Raw genomic sequence first — 24,271 nt, 5'->3', positions numbered from 1 at the left:
CAATTGAGCATGTATTTCACTTGCTCAAATCCAGACTTAAGACGGAAAGACCCACAAACAAGCAAGACCTGAAGGCTGCGGCTGTAAAGGCCTGGCAAAGCATTAAGGAGGAAACCCAGCGTTTGGTGATGTCCATGGGTTCCAGACTTAAGGCAGTGATTGCCTCCAAAGGATTTGCAACAAAATATTGAAAATAAAAATATTTTGTTTGGGTTATGTTTATTTGTCCAATTACTTTTGACCTCCTAAAATGTGGAGTGTTTGTAAAGAAATGTGTACAATTCCTACATTTTCTATCAGATATTTTTGTTCAACCCTTCAAATTAAACTTTACAATCTGCACTTGAATTCTGTTGTAGAGGTTTCATTTCAAATCCAATGTGGTGGCATGCAGAGCCCAACTCGCGAAAATTGTGTCACTGTCCAAATATTTCTGGCCCTAACTGTATAGCGAAAAATCAGACAACCTGAAAATTTTGCAGCGGTCTCTTAATTTTTGCCAGAGCTGTAATTGTAGATTGTGAGCCTTTGCAGGTAAAGTCCTTTCTCCTCCTGTACCAGTCATGACTTATATTGTTTAAGATTATTATACTTGTTTTTTTATTATTTGGTTGTCAAAAAACAAAAACTGGGCTCCATCATGTGGATCTGATTCACACACATGGTTCTGGTGTAAAGGCAGTATCAGAGCCAGATACGTCATGTGTGTAAATATTCCCTCCAATAAGTACGAAAAGATAGAAATGTGCTCTAAATAAAACTAAAAAAGTTTTCATACGACGGGTCACACGTGCTACAATTTACAATGTCCGAGTCCCTTTTATGTTGGTAGATTTTCTATGGAGAAGTTTTTGTTGAAGACTTAACTAAAGCAGCATAGCAGTACAGTAATACTGACAGACAGCATCTTACACTATTGGTCTAACACTGAGGTGAAGGCAGTGAACATTGATGGGACAACAAAGATGAAGGTGACAGCAGCCAAGGTTTTTGTCAGTCCGATTTCTTCCAGGATGCTTCGTGGTGTCTCTGCCTCCTCCTGCATCAGGTCAGCCTGCTCAATTGCTTTTAGAACATTTTTCTTCGACGCCTCTTGGACTTCTCCTCCCAAGAGAAACTCATCCGTAAATACTCGAGTATAAGCCGAGATTTTCAGCCCACTTTTTGGGCAGAAAGTCCCCCTCTCGGCTTATACTCGATTCATACCCAAGGGTCGGCAGGGGAGGGGGAGCGGGGGCTGTCTAATTATACTCACCTACTCCTGGCGTGGTCCCTGCACATCTCTGCTTCTTCCAGCGCTGCAGCTTCTTCCTGTAGTGAGAGGTCACATGGTACCGCTCATTAATGAATTTGCGGCTCCACCTCCCATAGGGGTGGAGCTGCATATTCATTACTGTAATGAGCGGTAACGGTGACCGCTCACTACAGGAAGAAAATGCGGCGCCGGGGAACAGACGTGCAGGGACGGCGCCAGGAGCAGGTAAGTATGACGGGGGCAGTGCGCAATATTCAACTGCTCCTCGTTCCACTGTCGGCGCCGCTGTGTCTTCCGCAGTGACGCTCAGGTCAAAGGGCGTGGTGACGTGATTAGTGCACGCCGCCCTCTTCCTGAACTGTTGTAAATACTGCTTTTGGGCTCCCTCCGGTGGTTGTAGGTGGTAATGCAGTTGTCTCTGGGCTGCAGTCCTGGACAGGTGTATCTGCTGATTGCAGTTCTGACTGGAGTATTTAAGTTTGCAGGACTCATTAGTCCTTGCCAGTTGTCAATGTTTCTTGGGAGGTATTGGATCTCTGTCTGGCTCTCCTGCTTAGCTGCCAATTCAGCAAAGATAAGTGTCTGTTTCTTTTTCTATGGCACACAAGCTGTGTGCTTGTTTTGATAGTATTCCTGCTCTGAGTTTAGTAGTCTCTGGAGTTGCAGATATACGTTCCACGTCTTTAGTTAGATGGAGGAATTTTTGTATAATCTGCTGTAGATATTTTTGGAAGGGTTTTAATACTGGCCGCACAGAACTCTGTCCTATCCTTTCCTATTTTAGCTAGAGTGGCCTCTTGTGCTAAACCCTGTTTTCTGACTGTGTGTCTTTCCTCTCCTACTCACAGCCAATATTTGTGGGGGGCTGCCTATCCTTTGGGGTTCTGCTCTGGGGCAAGAAAGTATTCGTATTTCCATCTTTAGGGGTATTTAGTCCTCCGGCTGTGACGAGGTGTCTAGGGCTTGTTAGGTACACCCCACGCCTACTTCTAGTTGCGGTGTTAAGATCAGGATTTGCGGTCAGTATAGTTACCACCTACTCCAGTGAAAGTTTTCATGCTGCTTCAAGGTCACCGGATCATAACACTGAACGTCGGCGCAGAGGATGGGAAGACACAGCGGCGGTCAGCGGTGGAACGGGAAAGGTGAGTATAGCAAGTGCCGGGGGCCGGAGAGGTGAGTATGTAATTTTTTTATTTTTGTAATCGCAGCAACAGCATATGGGGCAAATATCTGTATGGAGCATCTTATGTGGCCATGTGCAGCATTATATGGGGGCAAATATCTGTATGGGGCATCTTATGTGGCCATGTGCAGCATGATATGGGGCAAATATCTGTATGGGGCATCTTATGTGGCCATGTGCAGCATTATAAGTGGCAAATATCTGTATGGGGCATCTTATGTGGGCATGTGCAGCATGATATGGGGGCAAATATCTGTATGGGGCCATGTGCAGCATTATATGGGGAAAATATCTGTATGGGGCCATGTGCAGCATTATATGGGGCAAATATCTGTATGGGGCATCTTATGGGGTCATAATCAACATTTGGGGAGCATTATACGGGGAAAATATCTGTATGGAGCATCTTATGTGGCTATGTGCATTATATGGGGGCAAATGTCTGTATGGAGCATCTTATGTGGCCATGTGCATGATATGGGGGAAAATATCTGTATGAGGCATCTGTATGGGGCCATGTGCAGCATTATATGGGGGCAAATATCTGTATGGAGCATCTTATGTGGCCATGTGCAGCATGATATGGGGGCAAATATCTGTATGGGGCCATGTGCAGCATTATATGGGGGCAAATATCTGTATGGAGCATCTTATGGGGTCATAATCAACATTTGTGGAGCATTATACGGGGCAAATATCTGTATGGAGCATCTTATGTGGCCATGTGCAGCATGATATGGGGGCAAATATCTGTATGGGGCATCTGTATGGGGCCATGTGCAGTATTATATGGGGCAATAATCTGTATGGAGCATCTTATGGGGCCATAATCAGCATTTGTGCAGCATTATATGGGGCAAATGTCTGTATGGAGCATCTTATGGGGTCATAATCAACATTTGTGCAGCATTATATGGGGCGTATTTTAATGGGCCCATCATATACTGTATGGAGCATTATATGGGGCTCCTGATTCAATATGGATATTCAAAAACATTTAACCTACTGATGCCTCAATTAATTTTACTTTTATTGGTATCTATTTTTATTTTTGAAATTTACCAGTAGCTGCTGCATTTTCCACCCTAGGCTTATTCTCAAGTCATTAAGTTTTCCCAGTTTTTTGTGGCAAAATTAGGGGGGGGGGGGAGAGGGGTCGGCTTATACTCGAGTATATACGGTACGCTTTCTCAAAACTAAAGATAATATCAAGTTCACATACACTGCCAAAATACTTGTCCAAAAGCTCCACGTAACGGTGAATTATTTCCAGGGTGATAAGTTCATTGTCTTGGTCCTCAATGGCGCAGCAGAAGTAAAGGCTGGCGTACCTTTTGTAGGCAATCTTCAGGTCTCTCCATTCCAGGAAGCTGCACATTTTCGGTTTTCTGGCCAATACAGTCTGGACCAACTCCCTTGTAATCTTCTTCTCCTTGTCAGATAGGGGCACGTACCACTTCTGGAGCCGCAGCTTCCCCTGATGGCTGAAGAGTAACATGAACTGCATCCCGAACTGCGCAGTACCGCGGCCCCGACTGTTTTTTATTATGTATACCCCTTTTCACATGTAAAGCTCCATGGAGTAAATGGCGGTATAATAAATAATAATAACAAAAAATATATAATAAACTAGTAAAGATCCTAAAGAGACAGTTTTCCCATGTCTACTTCCATGTACAGCTGAATGAGCTGATCTACCAAAGGTGGTGTTTCGAATGTGGGCAGCTTTCTAGGAACACATAGTGGCTGTGCACAAACCGCATGCCCTAGGAAAAGCGGCAATAAGCCAGGAACCAATGACAGACATCATGGAGGAGCTTATCAAGCACCTGGTCCAGGTCCAGCAACAGTAACATTAGCAGCAGGCGCAACAGGAAACAAATAAACTGTTAGTGTAGCAACTCCAACAGCAGCAGCAACAGGAAGTGATTACAAGTCAGATGGAACTCCTGACAGATGCCGTTTGTGGGAAGCCGGCAGACGCTTTCCCCCAGTCCAGGTGATGACTTATATGTTTGGAAAGCACTAGTAAATTAGGGAGACAAAAAGTGCATATAGGGTCTTATCCTCAGATTAAATACAGCTTTTTAATAGGGAGCTGCTCACCTGATGGTGTAGAGCAAAAGCATGTGCGTATCGGCTGCTGCACATCCATGGGCCGCCCACGCGACCTTCTCAGAGACGTTGTGCAGGATAGATTGTGGATTTAATCCGCGCTGCCACAATAATACATATTCAAATGTAATGAAAAAATGAGTTTTTCTTTATGTTTGGAAAGCGGTAACATGAGCCATGCAGAAAATGACCTCGGTGTGATGTGGAGGCATTTTTTGACTTTTTGAGCGGGTGGCGAAGCGTGAGAAACTACCTGCAGAGCACTGGGCGGAGGTGATGGTCCCCTATCTAAGTGGTGAGCCCCAAAAGGGTTATTATGATTTGTCATCACAGGGTGCATCGGAATATACCAAGTTAAAAACTGAAATTATGGCACGTAAGGGAGTGACTATGCTGGTCAGAACACAAAGGGTTCACCACTGGGCATATTAAAATGACAACCCCCTCGCTCCCAAATGTTTGACTTACTGCATCTTGTATAGAAGTGGTTGAGGCCAGAGTCTTCCACTCCAGCCCATATGGTCGAGCGGGTTGTCATGGACAGATTTGTTCACTCCCTTCCTAAGCCGGTGCAGACCTTGGTTTCCCAGAGAGACCCCAGAATGTGGACGAACTGGTGGGCCTAGTGAAATGGTACCATGTAGTTGACTTGACAGGTCCCTAAGAAAGACAGGCAGAGTGGCATCCCTGTACTGGGGTACCCTGAAGGAGCCCGGTGACTACTATCTACTGGGCACTATAACGTACAGGACGCTACAATGGCAAATTGCTGCATATTACGGGTAAACATCCATGGAGTCAAAATCGTCACTACATCTGTAGATAAATTACCAAAGGGGTATAATTTCAAATATGGGGTCACTTGAGGGGGAGTTCTGCTCTTCTGGCAATTAGGGGCTCTGTATATGGAATCCGCAAACAACTGCATTTTTCGCTTTATAAGACGTTCCGGATTATAAGACGCACCCCAAATTTTGAGGAGAAAACTAGGAAAAATGTTGTATTTTTGAGAAAATGTTGGTGCTTCTTATAATCCATGCGCCTTATTGCTTACCAGGGGTGGTGGCTGCGGTGAAGCGTGGTCTCTGCTGGAGGAGGCAGGAGTGGGGTGATGCTGCAGGCTGGGTTGATGGGGTGTCTGGCAGTGCTGCTGGTGTCTGGTGCTGCTGCCCGGTGCTCTGCGGGTATCTCCGATGTCCGGTGGTCCTGCTGCGGGTGTTCGCCGCTGCTGCCCGATGCTCTGCTGGTGTCTCCGGTGTTGCGGGTGCCCGGACGGCACTGCCCGATGCTGCTGCGGTGGTCTCCGGTGCTGCCAGGGCTCTGCCAACATTTTGTGAAAGGCCAGAGCCCCTGCAGTCCCATGATTTCCTGTGCGGTGGACTCCGGTAAAATGGCCGCCTGGGAGCAGCGCATGCACAGATGGAGATGTCGGCACCGAGATCTCGGGAGATGAGATTTCAGAGCTGATTTCGGTGCCGACATCTCCATCTGCGTCGCTCCCCTGGTGGCCATTTTACCGGAGTCCACTGCACAGGAAATCATGGCACTGCCGGAGTGGGCCCCGGCAGCACCGGAGACCGCCGCAGCAGCATCAGTCAGTGTTGGCTGCGCACCCGCAGCACCGGAGACACCAGCAGAGCACCGGGCAGCAGCACCGGACTCCCCTGCAGCGCCGCCGGGCATTGGAGACACCCGCAGAGCACTGGGTAGCAGCGTCGGGCACCCACAGCACCTCCGGACACCCCTTCATCCCAGCCTGTGGCCTGCAGCAATGGTATCAGTAAGGTACATTCGCATTATAAGACGCACCCCCATTTTCCACCAAAATTTGGGGGGAAAAGTGCGTCTTATAATCTGAAAAATACGGTATTCTGCAATAATTTGTTCTCCAGGAGTCAACTAGCGCTCCTTCCTTCCCAAGCATCGCCATATGGATAAGCAGTACTGTACATCCACATATGGGGTATTGCCATGTTCAGTAGAAATTGTGTGACAAAGTTTCGTGCCATTTTAACCCATTTTCCTGTGTGACATTGTAAAATCTGAAGCTAAAACCAAAATTTTTTGAGGTAAAAATATATTTGTTTTTCTTCACCGCTTAATGGAATAAAATTCTGTGACCCACCTGTAGTGTCAATATGCTCACTGCACCCCTAGATGAATTCATTGAGAGGTACAGTTTGTAAAATGAGGTCACTTATGGTAGATTTTGCTGTTCTGGCACCTCAGGGGTCTACCAATGTTACAAGGCACCCTTAAACCATTCCAGAAAAATGTGAACTACAATATGGCGTTCCTTCCCTTCTGAGCTTTACCAAATATGAGGTATTAGCATGCTCAGGAAAAATTGCGGAACATATTTTGTGTTCCATTATTTCTAATTATCCCTTTTAAAAATTGAAAACTTGGGGCCATAGTAACATTTTAGTGGAAAAATGGCAAATTTTAAATTTATGTTATACAAATAATCTTATAAAAGTCTGTGAATCGCTTGAGAGTTAAAAATGCTCACCACACAGCTAAATGAATTCTTCAAGAGGTGTAGTTACTGAAATTGGGGCACTTCTGGGGGTTTCTGCTGTTTTGACAGATCAGGGGCTCGTGAAATGTGACATGGCATTCGCAATCTGTTCTAGCCAAAATTGCGGTCCAGAATTCAATTGGCACGTCTTCCATTCCGAGCCCTACCGTGAGCCCAAACAGTACTTTTCCCCCCACATATTTGGTGTACTGAGGAGAAATTGAACAATAAATTGTATGGTCCATTTTCTCCTGTTACCCTTGAGAAAATGTAAAATTTGGAGTTGAAGCAACATTTTTTGCAGAAAAATTTCATTTTTTCATTTTCACGACTCAACGTTATAATTTTCTGTGAAGCATCGGTGGGTTTCAAGGCGCTCCCAAAATGGAGTCACTTGTGGGGGTTTCCACTGTTTAGGCATATTAAGGGCTCTGTAAACGTAACGTGCCGTTTGCTATCTATTCCAGACATTTTTGCCTTCCGAAAGTCAGTTGGCGCTCCTACCCTTCAGAGCCCTACCTACCGTGTGCCCAAACCTTAGTTTTCCAACATATGTGGTGAATCGGTGTAAATCAGGAAAAATTGCACAACAAAGTTATCCTGTTAAAATGTTAATTTTTTTCCTTCCACATTGCTTTAATTCCTGTGAAATGCCTAAAGGGTTAATAAACTTCTTGAATGCGGTTTTGAGCACCTTGAGGGGTGCGGTTTTTAGAATGGTGACATTTAGGTATTTTCTGTAATATAGGCCTCTCAAAGTCACTTCAGACATGATGTGGTCCCTAAAAAAACGGTTTGGTAAATTTTGTTGGAAAAATTAGAAATTGCTGATCAACTTTTAATCTTTCTAACAAAAAAAAATTATGTTTAAAAAATTATGCAGAAGTAAATTAGACATGTTATTTATCAATTATTTTTTTGCTTTTTGCAAAAATTAAAAGTTTGAAAATTGCGAAATGTTCACCAAAAATCCAATTTTTTCACAAATAAACACAAAACATTTTGACCTAAATGTACCACTAGCATAAAGTACAATGTGTTCACGAAAAAAAAAATGAATCTCAGAATCACTGATTTGTTGAAGCGTTCCAGCGGGGAGGGGGGGGGGGGGGCTGCAATATGCACAGCTAAATGAAAGCCCCCCCATGACTGTGGTGCCAAGGGGAGTGGGAACATTTTAAGGCAGTGCAGTGGGATTGGTTGAAAGGGGACAAAGGAGGGGGCTGGTGTTTAGGCTGGGGAGGGTGTGGGTATAAAGAAAATAGGTACCGTCACACTCAGCAACTTTCCAACGATCACGACCAGCGATATGACCTGGCCGTGATCGTTGGAAAGTCCTTGTGTGGTCGCTGGAGAGCTGTCACACAGACAGCTCTCCAGCGACCAACGATGCCGAAGTCCCCGGGTAACCAGGGTAAACATCGGGTTACTAAGCGCAGGGCCGCGCTTAGTAACCCGATGTTTACCCTGGTTACCATTGTAAATGTAAAAACAAAAAAAAACACTACATACTTACATTCCGGTGTCTGTCACGTCCCTCGCCGTCAGCTTCCCGCACTGACTGTGAGCGCGGGCCGTAAAGCACAGCGGTGACGTCACCGCTGTGCTCTGCTTTACGGCCGGCCGGCGCTAAGTCAGTGCGGGAAGCTGACGGCGAGGGACGTGACAGACACCGGAATGTAAGTATGTAGTGTCTTTTTTTTTTACATTTACAATGGTAACCAGGGTAAACATCGGGTTACTAAGCGCGGCCCTGCGCTTAGTAACCCGATATTTACCCTGGTTACCAGTGAACACATCGCTGGATCGGCGTCACACACGCCGATCCAGCGATGTCAGCGGGTGATCCAGCGACGAAATAAAGTTCTGGACTTTTAGCGACGACCAGCGATGGCACAGCAGGATCCTGATCGCTGCTGCGTGTCAAAAACAACGATATCGCTATCCAGGACGCTGCAACGTCACGGATCGCTATCGTTATCGTTGTAATGTTGTTCAGTGTGAAGGTACCTAATTGTGTGGTTAGGGCCAGTACATGTGACATTAGCAGGGAAAAAAGAAAGAAAGCACACGTGCTTACCACGGCCTCTGTAGATTACATGCTGTCGCAGCTGCGGGACATGGCCCGGTCGAGAAGGGGTGGCTGGCTGGAGACCCAGCTGGCGACGCTTCTTGGAGCACAAGGAACCCAGGGCACCAGGACAAGGAGGACCCGGCCACCGAAACGTCTATCGCCTTAGGCAGGTACGCACTGTAGACGCCGGCCTCGGAGCCCCTCCGGGGACCCTGCAGAGGGTACAGGCCGCGGTGATGGTATCCGGCCTGACCCGCCCTCTGGCAGGAATCCATCGGCCGGCGCTGCTGGCGTGGGTAGGCTGCCTAGGGCTGCGGCGGTGCAGGCACACCCTGAAGCGATGGCTGCACATGGTGTGGCCATGGAGGTGGGACACGTGGCAGCGGTGAGGAGAGGTGGCAATCAGAGGTGGGGTGCCGCACTGAGGGTGGCTCAGGCACCAACTAGGAGGAGCAGGAATGGAGCGTCGGGTCAGCAGTGGCCCGGAGATGTGTGCACTGCGGTGGGTGACCCTGGAACAGACGCTTCGGGGGTACCTGGCAGGTCCGGTGCACTGAGCAGCAGATCGGCGGGCAGGCGGATTCCTGGCCCTGTGCGGCCGGGGCGTACTGTGACGGCGGCGGCGGCGCGCAGATGAAGTCAGCAGGAGGGCAGGTGTGTGGACAGACAGGCGGCTGGCAGGTCGAGGTCGGCGGGGAGATCAAGGAATAGATCATCTTCTCCTGCTTCGGTCCCCCCCGGTGACGAGGAGGCTGGGGGCGCGGGCCTGGAGCAACAAAGCTGCGCGGAGGATTCCGGATCCTGCAGTGACCTGCGCGGCTATCGCGAACCGCTGGATTCTGGAAGCACGGCTGGTGGGAACACAGCACCTACGCAGCCTCGTGTGTGTGAGTATAGTCCTTGTACGCCAATTAGTGGTGTTCGATCAGGGACTTAGGGGAGAACTGTGGTGAGGCTGGTAATTTTGGGATTCCCGGGGTGAGAGCTTTGGTCAAGTATGTAACAGATTTTGAGGAGGCTGGATGGGGGGTGGGGCGCAGATAGTTTACGGGCATCCCCTGTGGGAGCGTGGTTACCTGCTTTGGGTAAGGGTTCAGTAGGGCCTTTGGGTTCGGACATGTTGAGTGGGGGGGAGCGGTCAGCGTCGGGTGGGGTGTCAGTGGCTATACAAACTGGAAAGAATAAGGCTGATACGGTTAAATTGGATGATAGGGCAAGAGGGGAAGTTTACATTTGTTTTGAAGGGCATTTAGGCGCTCATTTAAAACAAGAAGTAAAGGAAAAAATTTGGAAGGATGAATATGTGGAGATTTTCTCCCTCCTTCCTTTGGAAAAATTTAATCTAGAAAAGGGGAAGAAGGATGATAGCAGAAAAGAGGAGGAGGAAAAGCGTAGGTGGCGTTTGATTCCGCATTCGTTAATTGGCAGCAGGCGTTTGCTATTTTGGCGAGTGTTATTGGTGAAAAGTTTCTGGAAAATTGTTCGGGTCTTTTTTGTTACTTGGATGCTATCGGTGAGGCATATAGGGCGTACGGTGGCCTGGCGTGACTGCGGTATGATGAGCAATTTAGGCAAAGGAAGGCGGTTAGGCCTGAGATTAAATGGGACCAGAAAGATATAGGGTTGTGGTTGAAAGTTATGGCACCAACACGGTTTGGGCAGTCCTTTCACGGGGGCGGAGAGAGTGTTGGGCAGCATCCGGGACAGGGAGGTGGGGGTCAAGGGACTCAGGGGATGAAAGACAAAACAGGGATGTGTTGGCAGTTTAATGACGGCCAATGCAAGTACGGTAGCACTTGTAAATTCAAGCATGTATGTTCCCACTGCAATGGGGCCTCACATGGAGCGGCTATATGTTTTAGAAAAGCGAGGGGTAGACCTGCAGTGGGTTTTGGTCAAGGGGGTGACACCAGTGAATGTACAAAAGATGGCCCCTTATCTAAATAGGTACCCGGATTGGTTAAAGGCGAAGTTACTTTTCGAAGATTTTTCTGAGGGTTTTCGGATTCCTCATGCCACTTATGAAGTCCCTTTTTCAAAAAAGAATCTGAGGTCGGCTGATTTACATGCAGACGTTGTTACGGCAAAATTGGCGAAGGAGGTGGATTTGGGGCGAATGGCAGGGCCATTTAGTTGTTTACCTGGGGAGGGAGTGATTGTTTCGCCCTTGGGGGTTGTTCCAAAGAAGGAACCTAACAAGTTTCGTTTGATTCAACATTTGTCATACCCTAAAGGGCTATCTGTTAATGATGGCATTGCTGAGGAGCTGTGCTCCGTGGTATACACATCTTTCGATGCAGCCGTGCAATGGGTACGTAGGTATGGCGCTGGTGCGTTAATGGCTAAGACAGATGTTGAATCGGCTTTCCGATTGCTTCCGGTTCACCCCGATTGCATTCTTCTTTTGGGTTGCTTTTGGAATGGGGTTTTTTATTTGGATAGGTGTTTACCCATGGGCTGTTCGATTTCTTGCTCACTATTTGAGTCTTTTAGTACTTTTTTAGAGTGGGTTGTACGCGATGTTTCGCAGGTTCTTTCAGTCATCCACTACCTGGATGATTTTTTGTTTGTTGGACCGCTAGATTCATTAGTGTGTAGGAATTTGTTGGCTGCCATGGAATGGGTCACTTTGGTGTTCCATTAGCGTAGGAAAAGACGGAGGGCACATGCACGGTGTTGAGTTTTTTGGGAATTCTTATCGATTCGGAGAGAATGGAGTGCAGGTTGCCCGAGGATAAGTTGTTATCTCTCCAGCAGGAGGTGCTGAGAGGTGAAAAATTGCGCAAGGTTACATTGAAAGAGTTACAGTCGCTGTTAGGTCGTTTGAATTTTGCATGTCGTATTATGCCTATGGGTAAAATTTTTTCCAGGAGATTATCCAGAGCGACTTCTGGAGTGCGGTCGATGCATCATTTCATTCGAATGAATAAAGAGCATAGAGAGGATTTAATTGTGTGGAGGCGTTTTTTTAGAAAAATATAATGGAAGGTCTTTGATTCTACAGGAGGAACTTAATGATTTTCATTGTGAGATTTTTACGGATGCGGCGGGCAGTGTTGGTTACGGCGCCTATTGTGGAGGTAAATGGAGCGTTGGCGTTTGGCCCGATTGGTGGTGTAAAAATGGATTTACAAAAAAAATTGGTGTTGCTGGAGTTGTTTCCAATCGTTGTATCTGTGTTTATCTTGGGCAACATGTTTAAGGATAGGCGGGTGCGTTTCCATTGCGATAATGCGAGTGTGGTGGCGATGATTAATAGCCTTTCTTCTTCCTCTTCCCCGGTGATTAGATTGGTGCGGGAGTTGGTGTTGCGGTGCCTGGAGTTGAATACATGGATTTCAGCTGTTCATGTACCCGGCATTCTAAATTCTATTGCGGATGCTTTGTCTCGTTTGCAGTGGGAGTGTTTCCGGGAGTTGGCACCATACGCAGAGGAGGCAGGAAGAGGATGCCCTTCACATTTGTGGCAGATTGTTGCGGACGAGGCGGTCGTTTGATACAGGCTTCGGTGTCGGGACGGACTTGGTCAGGTTACGAATCGTCGTGGCATACATGGGAGCAGTGGTTAGATCAGTTGGGTACGGTTGTGTCTGACATTGCTAAGATAATGGCGCTTTTGTTATTGATAGGGTCAGCGGAGGAATGGGGTTGGTCAGTGTCAAAGTTGAACAAATTTATAGCTGGTCTGGCTTTTGGTCTCAAGCTTCAGGGTTCTATGGATGTTACGAAAGACTTTTTGATACGACAGGCATTAAGAGGTTTTCGTAAAGGATCCTCGATTTGCGACAAGCGCAGGCCCATAACTTTTGGGATGTTGGAACGTTTTGGGGGGGCTTTGGGTGAGATTTGTAGTTCTCATTTTGAGGCCGTTCTGTTTCGCTTGGCTTTTTCTTTGGCCTTTTTTGGGGCATTGAGACTTGGGGAGCTGGTGTCCCCTACAAAGGATTGGCCGGGGGCATGTTAGCCTAGGATGTAGATTTTTGGGCAGGGGGTATTACCTTTTGGATTAGACGTTCAAAGACTGATCAGCTGGGGAAGGGAAAACGGGTGGTGTTAGGGAAGGTGGTGGGTGGTTTGATGTGTCCACATCGTTGTTTGGAGGATTATTGGGGATTGTGGTATGGTAGGTCTGGTCCACTGTTGAGGCACCGTCAAGGGGAGTTTTTGTCGCGGTTTCAATTTACGGCGGTGTTAAAAAAAAAAAAAAGTCTTAGTGTTGTTAGGTCTTGACCCCTTTTTCTTCGGCTCACACTCATTTATAATTGGGGCAGCGTCGGAGGCGGATGGCTTGGGTTTGGGTGCAGATGTAATAAGGCGTATAGGAAGATGGATGTCTAAGGCTGGTTTCACATTTGCGTTTTTTTGGGTGCGTTTTTGCGGTAAAAAATGCAAAAAACGCATGGTGAAAAAACGCATGTAAACGCGTGCAAACGCTGCGTTTTTTTGACGCATGTGTTTTTGCATGTGGTGAAAACACGCAGCGTTTTGACGCATTTACATGCGTTTTTTCATGCGTTTGCGTTTTTTAAACGCATGCTGAGAAATGTGTGACAGCTGCCAATCATCAAAATAAAGTAAAAAACCCACTATAAACAGAAATAGTTAGGGTTAGGGGTAGGGATCATAACCCTAACCCTAAGTGATCCTACCCCTACCCCTAAAAGGATTAGGGTTAGGGTTAGGATCCCTTAGGGTTAGGGTTAGGGGTAGGGTTAGGATCCCTTTATCACCTTTATGTTGGGGGGTGGCATATCAGTGTGTTTTCTGTTTTTTTAATATAAAAACGCATGCGTTTTTAACACAAAAAAACGCATGCACAAAAAAACACATGCGTCCCCATTGACTCCAATGTATTTTTTGACCCCCCCAAAAAATGCATGAAAACGCATGCGTTTTTTTGGTCCAAATACTACAAGTTGCATTTCTGAAAATGAACGCATGCAGTAAAAAAACGCATGCATTGCAAAACGCGACCAAACGCGTACAAACAAAAACGCATGCGTTTTCAATGTTAAATATAGGGGAAAAAAACGCATGCGTTTTTTTGAAAAAAAAAACGCTGCAGACAAAAACGCAAGTGTGAAACCACCCTAATCGATATTTGTCTTACGTTCGGCGTTGAAGGGAGTATCTTGATCGAGGGTGGACATTTGTTATTTTGTTATTAATTGTTGTTGTATCTTGCAGGTCGGACTCATCTGTTGGCTTGGACACTTGGCCATTCCTTCGTTCATTGGGGAGCGATTCGGGCTGACGTTAGGCAAAATGGGAGGCAATTGGGTTTTTGCAGAGATACAGTGGTTGTTCGTTGGTTGGGATTTCGGGGCATGTTGTGGTGCAGATTGTTGTCTGAATTTGCCCGCGCTGCTCGGTTGGATCGCGCACCGGATATAGTGGTGGTACATTTGGGAGGGAACGACTTGGGGTCTAAGCCGGTGAGGGAGTTGATTCGGGATATCCGCTTTGACTTTCTGGGATTGTGGGTATCTTTTCCTGGGATGGTGACGGTTTGGTCTGATATCGTGCCGAGGAAGGCTTGGAGGGCGGCACGTTCTCATAAGGGTATTAATAGGGCACGGGTTAAGCTGAACAGGGCTGTAGGAAGTTTTGCTTCCCGGAATGGGGGTGTGGCGGTTCGGCATTTGAAATTGGAAGATGGGGTGGGGAACTTTTGGAGGAATGACGGTGTTCATTTAAACGATATAGGTTTGGACTTGTGGGCACTAGCCATACAGGAAGGAGTTGAGAGAGCAGTGGCGGTGGTGGGGCACTCGCGAGCCAGAGGTTGTCAGGGCTGCTCGTGGTTGGCAGGGGGTTGGGTTCTTGGAGTTGATGTTTTATGGGGTTGAACTGGCTTCGGTTTACGGGCTCTGGACGGGGTGTTTACTTCGGGAGCTTTTGGAGTTGGTTTGCCCGGAAACGGGTTACATGGTGCCCTCGAGCTGGTGTGGTTACGGCTGAGGGTAAAGAAGGTTAGGTTAAAAAAGTTTGTGGGGGGGCTTTTGCCCATGGTGTGCCAGTTTTGTTAGCTCCAAGAACCCTCCCCTCAAGTTTTTTACACAATTGTATAAATAGTGTTATTATGTTTGTTTTGTTAATAAATGGCCGCTGTGGCCAATTTATCCAAAGAAAAAATGGTCATGTGTTAATTTGTTCAGTAATAAGTTTTGGTTTTATGGAGAATTTGGTATGGCGGAATTATGATGTTATGAGAGAGAAGGACCAATCTTGGCGATACGCAGTCAAGAGTTATTACCACATAAAGTGATACTGTTCAGAATTTACAAAAAATTGGCCTGGTCAGGAAGGTGAAAGCAGGCTCGGGGTGAAGGGGTTAAGGATCCAAATTCATGCAAACTTCTCAGGCATTTTGACAAAATGTGTAAAGTCTCCTACTTCCAGCATGGTCATCACCAGAAAGAGGCACCACTCTAAAGTGTCATTCTTGTATTCTGCTCCATCAGGGGTTCATGATGTACAGGGATATGGCTTCTCCCCCTTATAAGGTAGTGCTGCAGTGTAAAGTATTGCGCAAGGAAACAAAACAATGGGAATAGTAACATGAATCAGTAACTCTACATTCGTTGGTAGTGTTAAAAATCAATTAATTTTGCTTTTGGAAATACTTTCTTTGAAAAATTTTAATCGTCTTCCCCCACCTTGCCTCCATTTTCAGGAGGAGTATCTATAGCATGCCGGTAAGCAAGCTCCTTGCCGCTCGTTAATGGACTGTTAATGAGATAGGATTCTGCCTGGTGAATTATTTAGCAGCGTCCTGTGTGTTCAGCTCCTGGAAAAGGGGAGCTAATGATGATCTGCGGTATGAGCTCTTAGCATCTAACCAGTCTCATAACAGATTGCTGGATATTATACGTCCTCATATGGACACTTAGCTGTATAACCTGGCAGAGCTACTACAATGCCACCCGGCTTCCACTTTTCTACTGCTGTTTTATGTACTTGCCATTGTAGACTGTTGTGTTGGCATTATATTCATGAACTGAAAAGCTCAGGATGAACAGTGTTAAAGTTTGCACTTGATCATACGTCGGATGAGCAGGAGTGGCTGGTGTATAATTATACGCCATCACCCACCGGCTTATTTCACCCTGCGTGGATACACAGCACAACGAGACATTGTGCCAGGAGAAAGACACTTGGTGCCACTACATAGTAATTAATCCCACGCTAATTAGAGGCCGACGAAAGCTGAAACATGATCATTACCAGTGTGATTGACAAAGCCTAAAAAAAGGAAGCTGTACTCCCTGATCCGTAATCAACCTGCATGATATATAGAATGATAAGATTAATATATATTTTATAGAGTCACTCTCATCCCTAATCTCGTCTAGGTTGCCCTCTTGCAGTTTCCGTAGAAACACCGGTTGCTGCAGTAACAAAGAATGCCTCGATTTCATATTGGTTCACAACAGAGACCTTGAGACCCGCAGCAGTCACCTCCACAATAGGGTCCTCCAGGTGACAAAAATAACCTCCACCCCCATCCTCCTACTCCCCTTGTCCTTGGCTCGGAGCTGCAAATCAAACAACCTCTTCACAAGTAGCTTAAGATGTATCCCCATACCTTTATTACAGCTCTGCATACGGCAGAGCATTAGGAGTTGAATTTGAAGACTTTATGTTAAAGAAGAACTTCAAAGCAGGAGTCTTAATTCTGTCTTAGATGTACCTTTTGGTATCCAATAAGTCTAGCTCTTGTGCACATAAAGGAAGGTGACCACTGTCCTGGACCACTTCTGCCATAGCCCATAATTCCTTTTTAGGGATTACAAAGTGATGGATCTCACAGATCTTCAAGTCCAGCAGAATCTGTTAGGCAAAGGATTGAAAGATATGGACAAAATATAGTTTAATACTCTAAATATAGTGTGAAGGGGTTATTAGGGGTCCATGGCAGGACCAAAAAGGGCCAAAACAGGTGGATAAATACTCCTGGTCCATATGGTTAGGTAAATATAGAGGTTGTCATATACCGTATTCCCCACCTACACTACCTGTGCTGAATGGAGTTAACCTCTAATTACTACTAATGATCATAAAGATGCATATGAAATAGGTGGGAACTGCCATGGGCACGGTTTATACACCTCATGTCTGTATATCACTTCCCTGGCACAAGAGCAAGTATGATATTTTTGTCACGGTGTAATTTACTCCTGAGGAAACGGCGTAGAGCAGATCAATAAGCAATCATTTCTTCAGCGCGACAAATGCAGTTATTAAACTGTCTCTATAGGTCACAAAGATCAGGGTGGGGGTAATGAGAGGCGCAAACCCCTGCGTTAAGTGATTGAGCAAGGTCCCAGTGGATCTGTAATTAATTTCACTGAGCAATAAGCCGCTACACAGTCATTAAGGAAAGAAAATATTAGAAGGAGCCAGCACATGGCAATGCGAAATTAAATGGCTGCTACGGCAGGAAGGTTTATCGATCTTGCTGAATTGGATTGTAATTGGGAGAATGACATATGAGACGTCATGGTTAACAAATAGCACAAATAGTCTTGTACGGTGGGTGAGACATCTTCGTGACCATAGAGTCCACAATTCAGACCACCTCTAGCTGTATGCTATATCTATAGACAGTCACCCTCACCGCAGCGAGTGTTATTGGATCACATATGGGATGATAGAATTTTCTTCTGCTGGATATTTACAGGCGCAGGGAAATTTGAGTTCACGGATCTTGAAATGTTCTCTTGGAATGATGATGGAGCTGTGGGAATAGGATGGGAAGGCTCTGGCATTAATCCTACATTATTCTATCCACTGAGAGGGTTCTGTCGTTAACGCACATCATGAGGCTGGGAACAAGCAGTACACCCCCTACACCACCTCCTGGAAAGCTCTCATAATCACTGCCCCCGTTCTCCTCTCTGTATCCCCAGGGCTCCCTTACAACTTAATAATGCTACTATTCCCACTGCCCCACAGTGTACAACCTCGCTAAATCCATCTCCTTCACTCTCCACCCCCTCCAACTGTCTCCTGCTTTCCCTGCTTTATCCCCTTAAGGTACCTTCACACATAACGATATTGTTAACGATATCGTTGCTATTTGTGACGTAGCAACGATATCGTTAATGAAATCGTTATGTGTGACAGCGACCAACGATCAGGCCCCTGCTGGGAGATCGTTGGTCGCTGAATAAAGTCCAGAACTTTATTTCGTCGCTGGACTCCCTGGAGACATCGCTGGATCGGCGTGTGTGACACCGATCCAGCGATGTCTTCACTGGTAACCAGGGTAAACATCGGGTAACTAAGCGCAGGGCCGCGCTTAGTAACCCGATGTTTACCCTGGTTACCATGCTAAAAGTAAAAAAAAACAAACACTACATACTTACCTACAGCCGTCTGTCCTCCAGCGCTGTGCTCTGCACTCCTCCTGTACTGGCTGTGAGCCGGAAAGCAGAGCGGTGACGTCACCGCTCTGCTTTCCGGCTCCCAGACAGTACAGGAGGAGAGCAGAGAAGCAGAGCACAGCGCTGGTGGACAGACGGCTGTAGGTAAGTATGTACTGTTTGTTTTTTTTTACTTTTAGCATGGTAACCAGGGTAAACATCGGGTTACTAAGCGCGGCCCTGCGCTTAGTTACCCGATGTTTACCCTGGTTACCGGCATCGTTGGTCGCTGGAGAGCGGTCTGTGTGACAGCTCTCCAGCGACCAAACAGCGACGCTGCAGCGATTCGGATCGTTGTCGGTATCGCTGCAGCGTCGCTAAATGTGAAGGGGCCTTTACTTTCTCTCATTATCTCTCTCCTTTGCATATTTCTCCTGTCTTCCATGTTTCTCCTTCTCTCCCTTCCTGTTTTTCCCGTCTACATTATCTCCATTCTTTCTTTTTTCCTCTCCTCTACCTTCCTCCTTCTCTTCCTTTTCTTCCTTTAATCCCTTTCTACTAACCCTTCCTCTTTCAGGCTTTCATATTCTCATTTCCCACACAAGTTTTTTCTCCTGTTTTATTCTTTCTTTTCTTTCATACTTCGTCTCTACTGTATGTTCTCTCTTACTCTTCCTTTTTCCATCTATACATTTCTTTCTTCATTTTTCCTTTCTATTTTTCGCTCCCATACCTCTGTCCATTTCTCCCTCTTTCCCCTTCCTCTCTTGCCACTTTTCTTGCTTTCTCTCTCTTCCTCACTCTACACTTACCTGTCTCTCATTGTCTTCCTTTCTCCCTTTCATCCACTATCCCTACTTCCTTTTATTTCTCTTTCCCAATCATCTCTCCATCTTTCCTATCTTCTCTCTGCCTTACTCTCTCTATCATCTCTCTTGCCTTCCTCCTTCCCTTCTCTTTCTCTCTATCACTTGTCTTGCCATCTTCCCTCCCTTCCTTACTCCTTATATTCTCCATCTTTCCTCGCTGCCTTATCTTACTTCCTATTAGGTCTCCTCAGTTCCCTACTTTTCTCTCCCATACCCTCTATAATCTGCCCATTTCAGCCCTCCCTTTTCTCTATTTCCCTTACCATCTCTATCTTCCCCCTCCCGTCTTCTCCCTTTCCTTTACTTCCCATCATATCGCCAACTACCCTCAATGCTTTGTCTCTCTCCCATACTATCATCTCCATTTTTCATCCCCCTTTTCTTTCTCCTTTGCTCCCTATAATCTCTCCATGTTTCCCCTCCCCTCTCTATATTACTCCCATCATCTCTCCATCTTTCGACTGTCCATTCTCTCTCCTTTACTCCCCACCACCTCTCCTCTTTCTGAATCCCTATTACCTGTCCATTTTTCTGCCTTTCCCTCTCTGCCTTACTATCTATGTCTCCATCTTTCCTCCCTCTCTTCTTTACTCCCCATCATCTCTCCATATTCCCTCCCTCCATCTTTCCCCTTTCCCTTACTCTATATAAACTCTCCATCTTTGCTCCCTTCTTTCCTTTCTATTACCTCTACATATTTCCTCCCTTCTTCCCTCTCTGACTTCCTATCATCTCACCATCTTTCCTCTCTCTTCTTTCCTCTCCCTTTCTCCCAATCATCTCTTGATCTTCCCTTCCTTCTTCCCCCTCTCTCAATCTTTCCTCTCCCTTACTCACTATCTTTTCTCCATCTTTCCTCCCTCCATGTGTTTCTCTCCATTACTCCCTATCATCTCTTGATCTTTCAATCTTCCCTCTCTCCCTTTCAGCTCTCCATCTTTCCTCACTCTCTACTTTCCTCTTACTCTTTATCTCTCCTCCCTTCCTTCTTTCTTCTCCCTTACTCCATTAATCTTTCCTCCCTTATTTTCTTTCACTTACTCCCAATGATCTCTTGATCTTTCCTTCTTACCTCTCATCTCTCCATCTTTCCTCATTATCTCCTTTTCTTGCCCTTACTCATTATCATCTCTCCATCTTTCATCCCTCCTTTTTTTTCTCTCCCTTACTATCTATCATCTATTTATCTTTCCTGCCTTCTTCCCTCTCATCTCTCCTCCCTCCCTTCTTCCTTTTACCTTACGCCTTATAATCTCGTCTCTCCTCCCCATCATCTTTCCTCACTTTCTTCTTCCCTTATTCCCTATCATTCCATCTTTCCCCACTTTCTTCTTTCCTTTCCCTTACTCCCTAACATCTCTCTATCTTTCCTCAATCTCTTCTTTCTTCCCCCTTACTCCCCATCATCTTGTGATCTTTCCACCCTTCCTTCTTTCCTTTACTCCCTAGTATCTCTTCAACTTTGATCCTTTTTTTCTTTCCACTTCTTTGCTCCCTGTCTTCATCTTTCCTCCCTCCCTCTCCCATACTCCCTATCATCTCTTAATATTTCCTTTCCCTCTTTCCTCTCCCTGTCATTTCTTCATAGTTCCTCCTTCTCTTCTTTCCTCTCCAAATAATGTCTTCATCTTTCCTCCCTCCTTCTCCATTACTCCCTATCATATCTTCATCTTTCCTCCCTCCCTCTCTTCTTTCCTCTACTTTACACCCTTTAATCTCTTCATCTTTCCTCCCCCTTATTCTCTACCATCTTTCCTCCTTTCCTTTCTCTCTTGCCCCAATCATCTCATCTTTCCTGCCTTTTTCCCCTCTCCCTAAAGGTACCGTCACACTAAGCGACGCTGCAGTGATACCGACAACGATCCGGATCGCTGCAGCGTCGCTGTTTGGTCGCTGGAGAGCTGTCACACAGACAGCTCTCCAGCGACCAACTATGCCGGTAACCAGGGTAAACATCGGGTTACTAAGCGCAGGGCCGCGCTTAGTAACCCGATGTTTACCCTGGTTACCAGCGTAAAAGTGAAAAAAAAAAAAACACTACATACTTACCTTCCGCTGTCTGTCCCTCTGCGCTCTGCTTCTCTGCCCTGTGTAAGCACAGCGGCCGGAAAGCACAGCGGTGACGTCACCGCTCTGCTTTCCGGCCGCTGTGCTTACACAGGGCAGAGAAGCAGAACGCCGAGGGACAGACAATGGAAGGTAAGTATGTAGTGTTTTTTTTTTAACTTTTACGATGGTAACCAGGGTAAACATCGGGTTACTAAGCGCGGCCATGCGCTTAGTAACCCGATGTTTACCCTGGTTACCAGCGAAGACATCGCTGAATCGGCGTCACACACGCCGATTCAGCGATGTCAGCAGGAAGTCCAGTGACGAAATAAAGTGCTGGACTTTCTGCAGCGACCAACGACATCACAGCAGGATTCTGATCGCTGCTGTGTGTCAAACTGAACGATATCGCTAGCCAGGACGCTGCAACGTCACGGATCGCTAGCGATATCGTTTAGTGTGACGGTACCTTTACTCCCTATCATCTCTTTGTCTTTCCACCCTTCTTCCCTCTCTTCCTTACTCCCTATCATCTCTCCATATTTCATTCTCTATCTCTCCAGTTTCCTTTTTCTTTCATACCTCTCCTGATTACAGCCCCCTTATGGTGGAGCAGACACAGAGTTTCTATACGATTATAATGAAAGGTATTTAGCAGACATGCTCTCTCTGTGTTTTCCATCTTGTGTATAGCGGAGATGCTTATCTGTCTGGCGCTCAGCACGTGATCGGCGATAACAGCCGATCTGCCAGACATTGCCATGTACTCCTCTTACTTCATATAGACTGGTAAAAGAAAAAATATCTGTTCAATCTCCCAAATCTGAGCTGCACAATCCAGGGCTCCCGAAAATCCACTACACTCACTACAGACTCAGCTGAAAGGTCCCCAAAATCAGCATGCTCCTATCCTGACATTCTGTGCTGCTGGGGTCCCTATCCTTTCACTATGTAACTCAGTCTGTGACCTCCTAGAAGACCAGCACACAACTCCTCTGAAGTACTCTGTGCTACTGGTTGTAAGAGTGAGAACAAACAGTGCTGGAAACATCTGGGGGACAGAAATTTGGGAAGAGAGGTGATGGGGAGTTCGATATAAATCATCTGACTCATGTCCACAAAATAACATAAAATAAAATCTCCAGAAATAGAGTGTTCCTGGATAATCACATCCAAAGCGCTCTGCAAGATACTGTCCGAAGACAAGTCCTAGAAAATCCAAACATCTGTCCTCAGACCCCAGATCAGGTCACAGCCAAACCACAGAAGTCAATGCAACACATGAGGGGGATGTCTAGAGTTATTCCTTGTCTCTACAGACTATGTGAGGGGTCTCCCCAGTAATCCGTGGATTCCACAGACTATGTGAGGGGTCTAACCAGTAATATGCAGTCTCTACAGACTACGTGAGGGATCTCTCCAGTAATCTCTGGTCTCTATAGCCTACATGAGGGGTCTCCCAAGTAACATGTGGTCTCCATAGATGGAAAGAAGTTGTCTCACCAGTAATATGCGGTCTCTATAGATGGAAATGAGCTGTCTCACCAGTAATATGCGGTCTCTATAGATGGAAATGAGTTGTCTCACCAGTAATATGCGGTCTCTATAGATGGAAATGAGTTGTCTCACCAGTAATCTGTGGTCTCTATAGATGGAAATGAGCTGTCTCACCAGTAATATGCGGTCTCTATAGATGGAAATGAGTTGTCTCACCAGTAATATGCGGTCTCTATAGATGGAAATGAGTTGTCTCACCAGTAATATGCGGTCTCTATAGATGGAAATGAGTTGTCTCACCAGTAATATGCGGTCTCTATAGATGGAAATGAGTTGTCTCACCAGTAATATGCGGTCTCTATAGATGGAAATGAGTTGTCTCACCAGTAATCTGTGGTCTCTATAGATGGAAATGAGCTGTCTCTTCTGTAATATAAAACCAAAAACACATGGGCTACTTGCAAAGTGGACAAATCTGTAGAAACCTGTTCACACCACCAAAGAACTTGAAGACACAAAAGCGCACAGTAATATGCGGTCTCTATAGATGGAAATGAGCTGTCTCACCAGTAATATGCGGTCTCTATAGATGGAAATGAGTTGTCTCACCAGTAATATGCGGTCTCTATAGATGGAAATGAGTTGTCTCACCAGTAATATGCGGTCTCTATAGATAGCAATGAGTTGTCTCACCAGTAATCTGTGGTCTCTATAGATGGAAATGAGCTGTCTCCCCAGTAATATGTGGTCTCTATAGATGGAAATGAGCTGTCTCTTCAGTAATCTGTGGTTTCTCCAGATCTAACAATATGGTTTCAATCCAGAAACAACCAAATAACATTAGTCAGACAGGAAATTAGCATTTGGGGAGGTAAGGAGAAAGGGCCACCAACAGGCAAGTAGGTGCATACCCAGTGTCCTACTGGGGTGCCAAGGGCCAACCATTTACCAACTCCAGGGCCACACTTCTCAACTACATGCAAATGTGACCTTTTCCTCACTCACTAATTATATAACAATGATCTGGGCAGATCATTAACCCCTTCATGACCCAGCCTATTTTGACCTTAAAGACCTTGCCGTTTTTTGCAATTCTGACCAGTGTCCCTTTATGAGGTAATAACTCAGGAACGCTTCAACGGATCCTAGCGGTTCTGAGATTGTTTTTTCGTGACATATTGGGCTTCATGTTAGTGGTAAATTTAGGTCAATAAATTCTGCGTTTATTTGTGATAAAAACGGAAATTTGGCGAAAATTTTGAAAATTTCGCAATTTTCACATTTTGAATTTTTATTCTGTTAAACCAGAGAGTTATGTGACACAAAATAGTTAATAA

General features: G+C 45.9%; 1 protein-coding gene and 1 pseudogene across 3 annotated transcripts in view; both read right to left on the bottom strand.

Annotated features, from left to right (window-relative positions):
- The window catches only part of PCP4L1 (Purkinje cell protein 4 like 1), a 107,698-nt gene that overhangs the window by 47,140 nt on the left and 36,287 nt on the right, over positions 1–24,271 (bottom strand). The window contains exon 1 of one of the 3 annotated variants that reach the window (XM_069728834.1): positions 16,845–16,967. The exons of the other annotated variants lie outside the window; for them this stretch is intronic. Coding sequence (XP_069584935.1) covers positions 16,845–16,925 — 81 coding nt within the window. The 5' untranslated portion in view covers positions 16,926–16,967. Of the gene's footprint in view, positions 1–16,844; positions 16,968–24,271 lie in introns of those variants that run through there. 3 annotated transcript variants of the gene reach the window in all.
- Positions 914–3,971, bottom strand: LOC138657529 (AP-1 complex subunit sigma-2 pseudogene; annotated as a pseudogene).

The sequence above is a fragment of the Ranitomeya imitator genome, chromosome 1, assembly GCF_032444005.1.
Source record: "Ranitomeya imitator isolate aRanImi1 chromosome 1, aRanImi1.pri, whole genome shotgun sequence".
Classification (NCBI taxonomy): domain Eukaryota; kingdom Metazoa; phylum Chordata; class Amphibia; order Anura; family Dendrobatidae; genus Ranitomeya; species Ranitomeya imitator.
This window is presented reverse-complemented; position numbering and strand designations above follow the sequence as displayed.